This window comes from Buteo buteo, chromosome 7 (genome assembly GCF_964188355.1).
Source record: "Buteo buteo chromosome 7, bButBut1.hap1.1, whole genome shotgun sequence".
In the NCBI taxonomy this organism is placed as follows: Eukaryota; Metazoa; Chordata; class Aves; order Accipitriformes; family Accipitridae; genus Buteo; species Buteo buteo.
Genome location: NC_134177.1, coordinates 43730424 through 43742583, shown reverse-complemented (window position 1 = coordinate 43742583; position 12160 = coordinate 43730424). Strand labels below are relative to the sequence as shown.

General features: G+C 43.0%; 2 protein-coding genes across 6 annotated transcripts in view; one reads left to right on the top strand and one right to left on the bottom strand.

The window, feature by feature from the left end:
* TRIM37 (tripartite motif containing 37) overlaps positions 1 to 1785 on the top strand; it is a 33061-nt gene extending 31276 nt beyond the window's left edge. Inside the window, exons 25-26 of one of the 5 annotated variants that reach the window (XR_012651100.1) lie at positions 298 to 398; positions 1673 to 1785. Coding sequence is in view for 3 of the 5 variants with exons in the window: in XM_075032904.1 (XP_074889005.1) it covers positions 298 to 316 (19 nt within the window). In the remaining 2 variants the exon portion in view is untranslated. Of the gene's footprint in view, positions 1 to 297; positions 842 to 1672 lie in introns of those variants that run through there. The other 4 variants (XM_075032904.1, XM_075032899.1, XM_075032902.1 and 1 more) reach the window with 4 other exon arrangements.
* Positions 1786 to 2315: 530 nt separating this feature from the next.
* Positions 2316 to 12160, bottom strand: part of PPM1E (protein phosphatase, Mg2+/Mn2+ dependent 1E) — a 67308-nt gene continuing 57463 nt past the window's right edge. The window contains exons 3-7 of the mRNA XM_075032905.1: positions 9709 to 9908; positions 7755 to 7943; positions 6833 to 6976; positions 6430 to 6523; positions 2316 to 6154 (exon numbers count right to left, since the gene is read on the bottom strand). Coding sequence (XP_074889006.1) covers positions 5085 to 6154; positions 6430 to 6523; positions 6833 to 6976; positions 7755 to 7943; positions 9709 to 9908 — 1697 coding nt within the window. The 3' untranslated portion in view covers positions 2316 to 5084. The remainder of the gene's footprint in view (positions 6155 to 6429; positions 6524 to 6832; positions 6977 to 7754; positions 7944 to 9708; positions 9909 to 12160) is intronic.

Here is a 12160-nt window from a genome sequence, read left to right as displayed (position 1 = left end):
AGGAAAAGGGGAGAGGCTGGCTGCCGGGAGAAGTAGTACACTGCTACTGCCATGCTTGACTTGCGCTTTAGTCCAGGGTTGCCGTAATGCCTGACTGCTTATAGAATAACTTTTTCCTGCCATACACCTGTCCCTTTTTTCCTGAATTATTCAATGAAAAGCGCTTAAACCCATCTGGGCTGTTTAAAGCTATGTTCGTAGAAGCCAGGCCAAGTGCTTAAATCCCCAATATTCAAATAGGAATTGAGGAAGAGCCACAGTTTTACCCAGACTTGGTTTTGTGTTTCTTGGCTGCAGGAAGGAGGTGCAGCCCTGAGCTGCCTCGTGCACAGATCGTTCCTGCTGCTGCTGCGCGCTGACGGTGGCCTGTGACAAGCTGCACACGATGGTAGTGCGTTGTGAGTGTTTACTGTTGTACTGGGCTACATGTTGATTATTATACACTGCTCAATTAGCAGTAATCACGGAGCTCTGCCTCTTCAACACTTGCAGATGCTTTACTCTTAATAAGAGGCCCAAGCTGAAGGAAATTACTTTGATTAGCCATGTGATTGGTTCGGGAGTTTGTGTCCAGCCTTTGCAGGGACAAGAAAGGAGCTGGTAGCATTGTGCTTTGCTCACCTTATGGTTATATAGATATTGTTATGTACAGCTGGTTTTTAAACAAGAGGTGGGGAAAGAGGCTTGGAAGACTTATTTATCTAATTAATGTAGGCTGTGCCCTAACAGCCCCTTCCCTTTCTGGCTGTGAAACCGGCAGGCCCCAAGTACCGCACAGGCCAGCGCTGAGCCATGTCGTTCTCTGTTACATGTCACACAAAGGAAATCTGCTTGCACCACAGTAAAGACATTTAGTTCAGATGTTGGTTGCTGTCTTTGGTAGCTCTTAAATAAACAGACTATCTGAAGTGTGGTTTAAATTACTGTTTTATTAAGATATTGGTAAAACTTCAACAGTTTTTCCTGTATAAACAGCTTTCATAAATAAAATATGGATGACTAATACATTGTTATAACTAAACTCGTATGTGAACTGTAGAACAAGATTGCAAATGGAAAGTCGCAATGCTGATAAATGGTTAGCTTTAATTTATTCACTTCATAAAGAACATGTTAGTTTCATGAACAAGATCATACAGACAGGTCAACAGGAGCACCCAGTGCAGCAACTGCCACCACGGCTGGCAAGCTACGTGAGTACTGGTGCAGGAGCAGAAGTACTCGGGTGATCTCAGCCAGCTTCCCCTGTTCTTGTTCCAAGGTGTCTTCTAGGGTGAAGGAGAGAAAAAAAACCCTAACAAAATGCAATTGTGATGCACAATAGTTGTACTAGACCCTAAGAGGTAGGGTTTATTTTTTTCATTAGCTTCGATGCTGGCGAGTATAGTGCGATCGCCTGATTAGCGAGGACTGGAAAAGGATATGAACATTGAAGTCAGAGGTTGTGTTAATGCTTCATTATTACTTATTGCACATGATACAAGGGTAGAAAGTTTTGTTCCTGTTGCAAAGAGGATATGAATTAAAGAAAGATTGCCCTAAATCACAGGCGTGAACAAAGCTGCAGTATCCCCTTCGATGGCTTTGTTTATGTGACTAGTGCCAAGTGAATAAATTGTGCTAGAAGAGCCCCTAATTTAGACCAATCTTTCTCATTGTTTTTTTCCCGCAGAACATTGCCAGGGTCAGGAGGATTTAGTGAGGAGATAGTGGACCTGAACTACAGCAGCCATGTCTATAAACACAGAACTCGTTATGCCTCATCTTATCTGCCCATAGGACAACGCATTTCTCACTGACACACAGTGTTCCAAAAACAGAGCGGAGTTTCTATGACGATGTACCACTATAAATGTGGCGTAAGTTAAAAGTCTGCTTTGACATTGTCCTTCAGTGTTAGAATGCAATCTAAATCAAATGCTGAATGGTTTTAACTTGCAAGGACAATTGATGGCACTTCTAGGTAAAGAGAAGTTATATACATGCGTTTCCACCCACCTTTAGTGCAAATCGAAATGGGTTAACAGCTCCCTGGTCTGGTGCTATACTGCTCTCTGCAACGCAGACATTCCTCAGAGTTGCACGTTTAAAAAGTGTACACAGGAAACTACCAGAGTGGGGATTGAGTGAATCCCGCTAGTACTCACAGTGAAGAGCTTACGAGCAAGTTTTGAGCAGCTTCAGACAAACAGCCTGGTTTCTCAAAACCAACGCAATTTAAAAAAAAAAAAAGAAGAAATAAAGAAAGAATGTTTTCACTACCTACCTCCTAGTTCTGCAAACACGGTTAACACGTAAACTGAAACTGATGCGGGTTGTGTTAACGCGGAAAAGGGATACTTCAGCTCTTTATTGGAAAGATTCGTTATACAAATTTCACCACTACGATACACGATAAAAATACAAAACACAGGTCACAGACTGAATCTCAGTATCAACAGTTAATAAATACAATTAGATACTTTTATATTAGCCTAATATTTTTACATTGTCACCAGATAGACAATCAAAGTACGAGATACAGAACACTTAGATACCATTAGAGAGGGATTATTGCTTACGTTAGCAAGCAGCAAATAAGGGCACAGGATTTTGAACTGAAGAGAACTACTTCCTATCACCAGTGGCATTAAGAGAAAACACTGCATTTCACAAAGCACTGCTTTTTTGTCTAGTGTGTAGAATCAAGAGCAGCATATATCAGACCAATAACCACTACTTTTAATATTATAGAACTTTAAAGGACTTACCTTACAAATGGTTCCTATCTACTCTATAAATATGCATTTAGTGAAGAAATGAACACTTGCTATCTATACAATGTTTTTACCTGACCACACTGCAACTACGATGGTAGATTTTTTTTTCTCCTAGCAAGATAAATGGTATGAGTCGCAGAATTATCATTTATGAATCCACACCTAAAAAGCTAGATCCTTCCCAGAACAGCACACATGCAGCCCAGTGCTCTTCAACTGCTCCCGCAGACTGGGAAGAAGTTTTATCATCCATCACGGCTTTTCATTCTAGTTTACTCACACAAAGAATTGCACTTACACCACCTTTCTCTCCGAAGCACGACAGTCAGCTCTAAGATGGACTTTCAATGCGTCATTATTACTGTGAATAATTTAAAACAAAGGCACCGCAGAGATGCCCCAGAGTTGCATATTTTACCGTTTCATGGTTTCTCAAATTTCCTCAGTAAATCTGACTTGGAACATATGCTGCAGCTAAAGAGAACGTTGACAACAGCTAAGGCTTAATAAGATGACAGATAAGAGCCAATGATCCCGTAAGATTAAACAAAAGTCTGAAAAAGATCAAAGGAATCTAAAGCCACACTCCAACTCCTGGTTGCTCACGAAGCCTTTTGCTATTCATCAGATTGCTTTTAAAATAGTGCATCAAAGATAGAAGCAGCGGAAATTGGCAGAATTCAAACCTTGCCATCTCGTCATCTTGAATAATCTCCTGACTACTTAATATTAAAATACTTTGCAAATTCTAGCTAAATACTAATACTGTTATTAAATTGTTACTGCTAAAATGATATGAATTGTACAGTAAATGCCTGTGAAGACTTACTTTATTCATACTCTTCCAAATGTCTTGCTGTAACAAAGAATAGTAACAAGATGTGCATTTAGCGGAGCTGATGGAAATCGTCTGCTTACTTACGTCCCAATTAACCGCTCCCCTAAGGGTTTAACGTCACCTCGAGAGTAGGGAAGAGCTGGTGGGTACTGTTTGTTTCCCAGTTTGATAAATACCGCTCTGCTTATGAAAATAAGGGCAACTGACATTCCTCACTTTCCTTTCTGAACCCAAGGTTTAACTGAAGCAGAGCTCTGGCCTGTCACCGAGTTTCACCCCCTCTACCCAACCCCAAGCGCAGCCCCCGCTCATCCGCGTCCACGGCATTTCCATCCGCTTTGGATTGCTCCGGCAGCCCGGCATCCATTCCTACACATGCTGGAAAACACCAAATTGGAGCAGGAACGCTCCTTGTAGATGTAGCATCCTACCGTCCTTCATGCTGCAACTTCGTATTAAATTATGCCTTTACCATCTAGAAACCGTTACCGAAACCAAACAGCTCATCAAATTGCTCATTATCTCTCGCAAGCAGTTCTCTGGTTTGACTGGTTGAGTGACAGTAGTATTGTACTGAACATCTCCACAGATTGGTTTCTTTTAAGACCTGAGATGAAGTTGCGGTGGAAAGAGGTTGGCTCAAAGCATTAAGCACAATCATGTTCAATTAAAACTAATTGAGAACAGTTTCCTAAACTGACAAACGAGAAAAAATGCCACTAAAAGCACCAGAAAGATACGAAATTCCCTACACTGTACCTCTAGCCATAGGAAATAATTTTTTTAAAAACTACAAAAAACAGTTTTCTTCATATTCCACATTTTATGTTACATGAAAAAAATAGGTAAATTATGAGTCTGTACCTCAATTGGAGTCTGAGAACAGAGTAGCAGGAGCTTAGTTTGTCCATTCCTAAGTTACCTGGTAAAACCCTGTATGGCTTTTAGTCGTCTACCTGCAAAAGTGGATGTAATTTTCTAATTCATCTTAATGCTCGCCTGAAATAAACAGAAAGCAGAACACAAACCCCCCCACACACACCTTGACTTCTACAGAAACTTCCCCCCCCACTCTACAAAAATTTGGCAGTTCTAAACCAGAATCTTTCTTTACGTATTGCTCCAGAGACGTACCTCAGGCAGGTTCAACTTTCTGTGTTGTCAAAGACTGTTCCCTAACTGTGACTACTCACGTGAACCCCGTTTGGCTTTCACCGGTGAATGTGGCTAGATACGTGGGTGTGGGCGTGTGCGCGCGGGTGGTCGGGTGGCTGTGGCATTGCTCAGGGTGGCACCACCAGCAAACTTTATTGAGATTGAAACAACTACATTTGTTCATTCCTAGATCTATTTACACATGGGTTGAGCTTTGCAGGGGACTGGAGTACAGTTCTGAAATGCCCACCTTTTTTCGCTTTCTGATGATGCCAGTTTTATTTTGGGAATGTCTACTTTGGGAGTCTGACGGGGAAACACAAGGGAGATGGTTACATATTACAGCATTGATGAAGGTATGAATCTGGTATACAATTACTTTGTCTTCGCATCAAAAACATGCTCTCGCTGTAAGCGCTATGACTAGCCAGCCTCCACCACGGGGAGTGTCTTACCGACAACCTCGTGCTACTGCGGCCCCGGATAGGTAAGGACAGACTCGATCCTTCTCTATGGGAAGGCTCACGAGCCAAGAGCGGCGTGTGAAACTTTGGTTTGAGCCTGGCTCCTCGTCGCCTCTTCCCGTTACAGAGCCGGAAGTGAAAGAACGCAGCTCGTTTTCCCAAGGATTTGAACAGTTCATCTTCCAGCCCAAAGAAGATGGTGGATAAACCCTTCACCCTGTAGATGCTCTGCCCTGCAGCACCCACGCTAAGCGGAGCGTTGTACTCCCTGGGATTGCTCTGTCCACAGATAGGTGACGTGGTGCGCTCTGGTGGTTCGTTCTTCAGCGTTAAGCCGTTGATCAAATTTGCGCTCTTTGGTATGCCAGGACTAAACACTTGAATCGGTGGCAGACATTTGGCACTCTGAGGTGTACTAGTTTCTGTTTTTGTCAGGTCTAAATAGCCTTGATCATCAAACAGGTTAATGCTGGACCCTATGCTTAAGCTAGTTCTGTCGGTGAAGGAATCCACTCGTCCTTCATACCCTAGGTCTGCAGGTGCTGAGCACTGGTGCTGGGGCCACGGTCGTTTGCAGTCTCCATGGTTTTCCTTATCTTCCCCGCTGTCTTCTTGCCCACCTTGAAAAGAGTTCTCTGTCCAGTCCGACTCCTCGCTAACATTGACCGCTGCGTTCATGTCCCTGAGAAATACCACAATGACAGTAATGTTGTCGCTGGAACCGGCATCCCGAGCAGATGCCACTAATTTATGTGCTACCATGCTGCTGTCGCCATTATTCTCCTTTAGATGGTCAGCCACCACTTTGACTGCCTCATCGGGATTGACTGTGTCATAGAAGCCATCGCAGGCTAAAATGAGGTAGTCTTCAGAGCCATCTAGTACAGTGGAGGCAGAGTCTGCATCCCCACAGATATATGGCTTGTGCTCAGCGTCCCCTGCGGAAAAACAACACACAGATACACAAGACCGTGGGTTTGCAGCCACAGCATCTGGAAGCCCTTTTATTAACACAGCATGGAGCCAATGACTCTTACCCCAAGTTAAAGCAATTATTTGGAAATTATTCCCTCAAACTGTAGAGGGAAAAAAAATAGAGGTTATCACTCACAGGTCTATCTTCAGCTGTATTTCAAATTTTGATTGCTAGAAAATTTAAGTTTTTAATTAAAAGAAAAGCAAGTCTGAAAAAGGAGTTAAAGCCCACTCTTACCAATAGCTCTGGAGACTGACAGGCTCCCATTCACCCTCCAGGCTCCAAACCAGACCACACAGCCACCAAGTGCCTCAATGCGCTTCTTCTCATCCTAAACAGCAAGGCAACACAAGAGTTGTTTGGACGGAGCACTTAGTACTGCCATCGCACTCCAAACACTTCGATAAATATTCGCTGTTTTCACAAACACAGCATGGCAGAGGCTGCAGGCCCCAACAGATGAGAACAGAGGATTTGCACACAAATCCATACCAACTTCCAAACAAACCAGGATAACTGGGCTGTACGCTGCCGCTCCAAGAGACACTGGCAAGGTGTCCCAGCATCCCACATAAAGCTGATACCTGTCAGCTTCAGTGGTAAACACCACCCGGGTGTATTTAAAACAGGCCATTCTCACCTCTCGATCTGGTTTGTGAGGTTTCATCAGTTCCACAGCTTGGCCTCTCCTCACGAGCATGACCTGGGAGTCCCCAAGCCAAGCCACATGCAGCATGTTTCCTCGGATGAATGTCACCACGCCGGTGGTTCCACAGCGCAGACTCTGGATAGGGTGAAAAAAAATGCCCGCAGTTTTAAATAAGCAAATAAGAACCATTTCAAAGCATTTTCTTGCTTAACTCAAGGACAGAACCTGTTGATATTCCAATACACGGCCTGTTCCTGGGGAGGAACAGGCAGTGCTTTCCTTACAGCTACAACTGTTCAGTTACAGTCCCTCAGAGCCAACCTGGCTGAATGCAAGTGATTGGCATTGCCCTGTGAATTCCCTTGCCTTGCAATTGCGTTTCAGAAGCTGGGCTTTGCTAGTGATCTGCTGTGCTACCGTTTTAGTCAGCTTCCTGTGCCTGTTTCCTATCTGTTGATAGAAATGCATGCATGTTAATGAACTTGGAGGGAGGTTTATTTGTAAGCATCTTGAATTCCCTGCACTTAACTCAGCCCTTCCCTAAGTTTAGGAGGTCTAGGAGTCAGTTATCCATTTATTCTTGCTTTCTAGAGACAAGAAAAACGTATGTTGTAGAGATGAGGAAAAAAAAAACCAACCCCACCCCAAGGACTAAACCTAGCTAGCATGTGAACATAAGAATAGCAGCAGCATCCTTCTAAATGAACTGGATGTTGTGAAAAGCGGAGGCTGATGTCTTTATGGAACATGAAGAAGCCCACCAGTGGGCATGGACTCTACGGACTGTGCATGGACAGCTCTGTGCTGACCCCTGGCCCGTGCTCAGCACAGCACTTGGAGCACCCCTGCTGACAAAGACAGAATTTATAGATGAAAACTTTCAGAGTCAAGCCCAGGTAACTCAATCGATCACCTCTCTGGCTGCCTTCTGGACAAAGCGCTCATCAGTCACCCGGAAAGCTCGGCACAGCGCCTCTGCTGGGTCATGCTGAAACATCTCCTGATGGACCATGTTCACATGGAGATGGATGGAGGCATAGATGGCAGCATCCACTCCCCCGTGACCATCAAACACTGCAAAATAAGCTTGCTCTTCTTGGTCCTGTCGATGGAAACACATTGAGAAAACAACTCAGGAGAAAACAATGCAAACAGCTAATTAGATTGTCTTAAAACTTTTGAACTTGAGATTTGTGGTGAACTCATTCAATTGCACTTAGAGGCAGAGTCTCCACTGGAAAAACAAACTACTCGGACGACCTTCACTTGCATCAGTGGGAAATTTCCACCTTGTTGCTGATGAACTCTACCTGCAAACTGCAAGAGATGCCCTGCAAGAATCACCCATGTAGCGCTCTCAGTGTTCCTTATGTCCCATTTGTTACAATTCAGTCACTCAACTCAAATAGAAAGTGCCATTCTCATCAGATTGTGCAGGAGGTTTTGTGACTGCAAAAACCACAGAGAGAGAAGAACATCCAATACAGTTTGCATGAAGTCTACATCAAGACTGGAATCCACCAGGGATAAAATGCCAGTACAGTTAAAATGTGAAGCCAGTCAGCCTCTGCTTTCATTCTTCTTTTTTTTTTAAAATTGAATCCATATCACCTCAGATGTCTATTTTTCAAAAAAAACTGTACGTACTCTCTCATCAGATAATTGTGATTACATTCACAAATCAAATACAGCAAAATCACTCATCTTCAAGTCAGTTTTCTCAGCTTCCCCTTATCTGTTCAGAGAAACAATGCTGTACCAAGAGACAGCAACTCCTGTGCCTGTTCATACATATAACACACCAACCCACTGTCAGTGCCAATTCAACCTTGACAGCCATCTCAATGACTAGAATATTTGTACATTGTAATTTTTAAGTAATGGGCTCCAACACAAATTGGAATAGGAAAGCTGACAATTGACAGGCAAAGGAAACATTTGCCTCTGTTTGCATTTAAAGGCAAGAACGTGGATGGGGCAGAAGATGGTTATTAAAGTGATGTAATAATCAATTATGCAGCAATTCAATCCTAAAGGTAAAATTCCTGCCACTTTCTTGTATTTGCCATTCTTCAGTGTCCAGTTTTCTATCTGAAGGAAGAGCAAGCACGAGTGTTTGACCAATGGCCACATAAAGAAATTAACAGAGGCAAGTCTGGCCCCAGTTCCAAACTACTCATGTTGCTAGATTCCTGTGTGAACTGCACCCCGTTCTCCTAGAAATTTTATGTTTTGCAAATTTTTTTTGTTTGCTTTTTTTTTTTTGCTTGTTTATTTGTTTTTAAATTTTCTTTCTGAATTCTTGCTTTTGGCTTCTTCCTCCCGAGAGGAAGGGTTGAAAAGAAGTACAGACCCACCCCTGTAGACAGTTGGCTTCAGTGAGGAACTGTAAGGTGACCCACTTCCTTGTTTCCATTGGCAATCCTCTTCTACACCTGGTCATCTTCAGCCAAAGAGAGGCTCCTACCTTGATTTATCACATGGTACTACAACGCATCAGTTGCCACTCACAAAAGTAGGGCTGCTTTCTGCACAATGGCAGGTCAGCCCTTCAGCTGCTGCATGAGTGGCTACATCAGGATGGGCCAGGTAGAAACTTTGTTTAGTTAGATGACATTTCACCCAAAGTCTGTGAAAATTGCTCTTTTATTCTATATACCCTATGTAGAAACAGCTTGTCATACTGCCGCTATGGTTACAGAATATCAACTGAACTAACTTAAGACCAGGTTTGTCTCTTGACTGTCAATATTCCTCAGGTCCATCACAGGTATGCCTTTCATTTTCACAGTAGACGACTGCCTAGTTCCCCCAAGAATGGAAACTGTATTTAGCGTATGCATTTGTCTCCCACATGATCTCTTTACCTCAAGGTTGAAGAGCATGTTGAAGTCTGGGATGCAGACATGCTTGTCTTCCATCTTCCTGCGCATATTTTTGATGGCATGGATGGATGTCTCATAGTAGCGGTGGGGCTTCGGCTGGAGTGGAAAGTCTTTCACCCAGTTGCTGCAGATCTCATGCAGTTTGCTAAAAACTAAGCGGGCTAGCTTCACTGTCTCAATCTCTGGGGAAGGCAAAAACCACAAATGAAAGGCTGAGTGTTATTAAGTGAGAAATTTTTTTCTTGCATACATTACAAAGATGAAACAAAACCATTTTAGCCAAGCAGTTGAAATGGATGTCAGCAGGGAAATTCTGGGCTCTGATGCATAAAAAGAGGAAGCCAAACTCACCATTATCAGCATTCATCAGTAAGCAGCTCATTGTTTGTTTGTCTTTTTAACTTAAACATTCCCTCTTAACTTTGGGGAACTCATTTGCAGCATCAGAAAAAACGAAAAGCAAGTGCGTTTCCCTCAGCATTTGATCCCCTGTGTTGCTCTGCACAGGGTGGTGCAGCTGTGCCATGGCAGCTCTGAAAGGGACTTTGTCATGGCATATAGCATCACATATGAAAACCACAATCCATTACAATGACGCATTGGTTTTAGACCAAACTATCTATTCGAAACAACACCTCACTGCAGAACTAAGGCAATACAGTGGTAAATAATCTATAGAAATTAACAGCGTTACTTTAACATGTTTTGGTGGTGTACATGTTCAGTAGTGTACACATTCAGCTACCTTCTTAGTTTCATAACATTATTTCCAGATTCCTGACTAGATGATGTGTCAAAGAAATCTGCATGAGCAAATGAGAAAATGATAACGGTCTTAAATTTAAGAAAATGCTGAACTGTCACTCCTGAGAAATAGTGATTTTAAAATATGAAAACTCGGGCACTTGACAATTGTTCTGAAATTCAGGGGAGGAAAACAGGAAGTACACATCAGAGCTGAACACATCAAAATCTCTTTGTTCATGATTGTTCACCAAAGCCAGAGATCTTCAAAGCTAAACAGCAGGAATGCATGAGTGCCAATCATTCCTGGAGGAGGAATGGCTCAAATACAGGGAATAGAGGGGAGAGTTATAGCATCTCTCAGTGCGCAGAAGTTCTGTGAAGAACCTAAAAGCAGCATTACTAATTTCTGTACTAGGTCTACGCAAGATGTGGGCTATAGTGATGTGGGGGCCAGTATCCTTAGGACCAAGATATATTTCCAGCTCTGCTGATTATAAGTTTGTTCAAGCTTGATCTGCAAGAGCAGCCATTAAGCTGGAAATAAGCTATATGCATAATCAAAAGAAGGAGTCTTAGCTTCTTGATCACACAGCTCTTAAAACAAGCAGAAATCAAATGACTGGGTCATCCCACCACTGCCATAGTTATGGGTACCAATTCCCCCACAACACCTATGCTGCTCTCACCGGAAAATCTCTTTGCTGGATAATATATTTAAAGAGGGAACATGTACAGCCTGACATGTCCAAATTGTATTTTCCAGAAGTGAACCCCACAGACTTGCTCTTCCATTTCTTTCCACTGGGCATATATGAAGTGAAATGGTATATATTTCAATGTCATGTGGCCATTACACTTCAGAGCATCACTCTGAAGGAGGAAGGGAGTAAAGCCCTTGGCTGTGCTGAGATATTAAACACCCTTCCCCAGCAGGGAGTATGCGTAGTGTCAGCATCATCAATAATTGCTCTTGAGGTTAAAACAGGAGAAAGGCCCACAACAGTTAAACCACCCCCTCACAGCTGTAAATTACTCATCAATTGTTAATGTTGCAGCCCTGAGCCAGAGCTGACTCAGCTGTCATTGCGGTTGTGTCGTGGAGAATTTCATTTCCCTCCTGCTGCTCCAAAATCCCCAGCGTTGGAAGCAGCACTTAATTGTACCACAGCTAGTGGGAAATCCAACTCAGGCATTATTGTTCCCAAAGACTACTGACTTCTTTTAGGGCGAAATCAGGGCAGAAAGAATACCAGTAATCAGGTTCTTCTTTTTAGGACCTAAATTTTAAGACCTTTCTTGAAAATACCGATAGTGTGACAACAGGGATCAATACCCAGGTTTGTAGACATGTCATCAACCCAATGACCGAGGTTTTCCTTAATCTAAGAACTCCAGTTTCTGACTAATCAATGACCACTTTGTGTCTTGGTTATAGTAATCCCATCTCCTAGTCCCTGGAAAGACTGGGTAATGGGACTTTGCGATTTGCTTTGTGAAGTCTGCTGGGTGTTTTAGATACCTCCACCATGTAACGTGGTCCTACTATCCAGCCTCCTTTGGTGGCTCTTTAACAATGCCAAACCCCCACATGAATATCTTCCTCCACAAAAAAGAAATCTGACCTTTCAAAAAGGAAATCAAACATCTTTCAGTTCTCATGGAAGCTCTCTTGCTCCTCTCTAGTGCA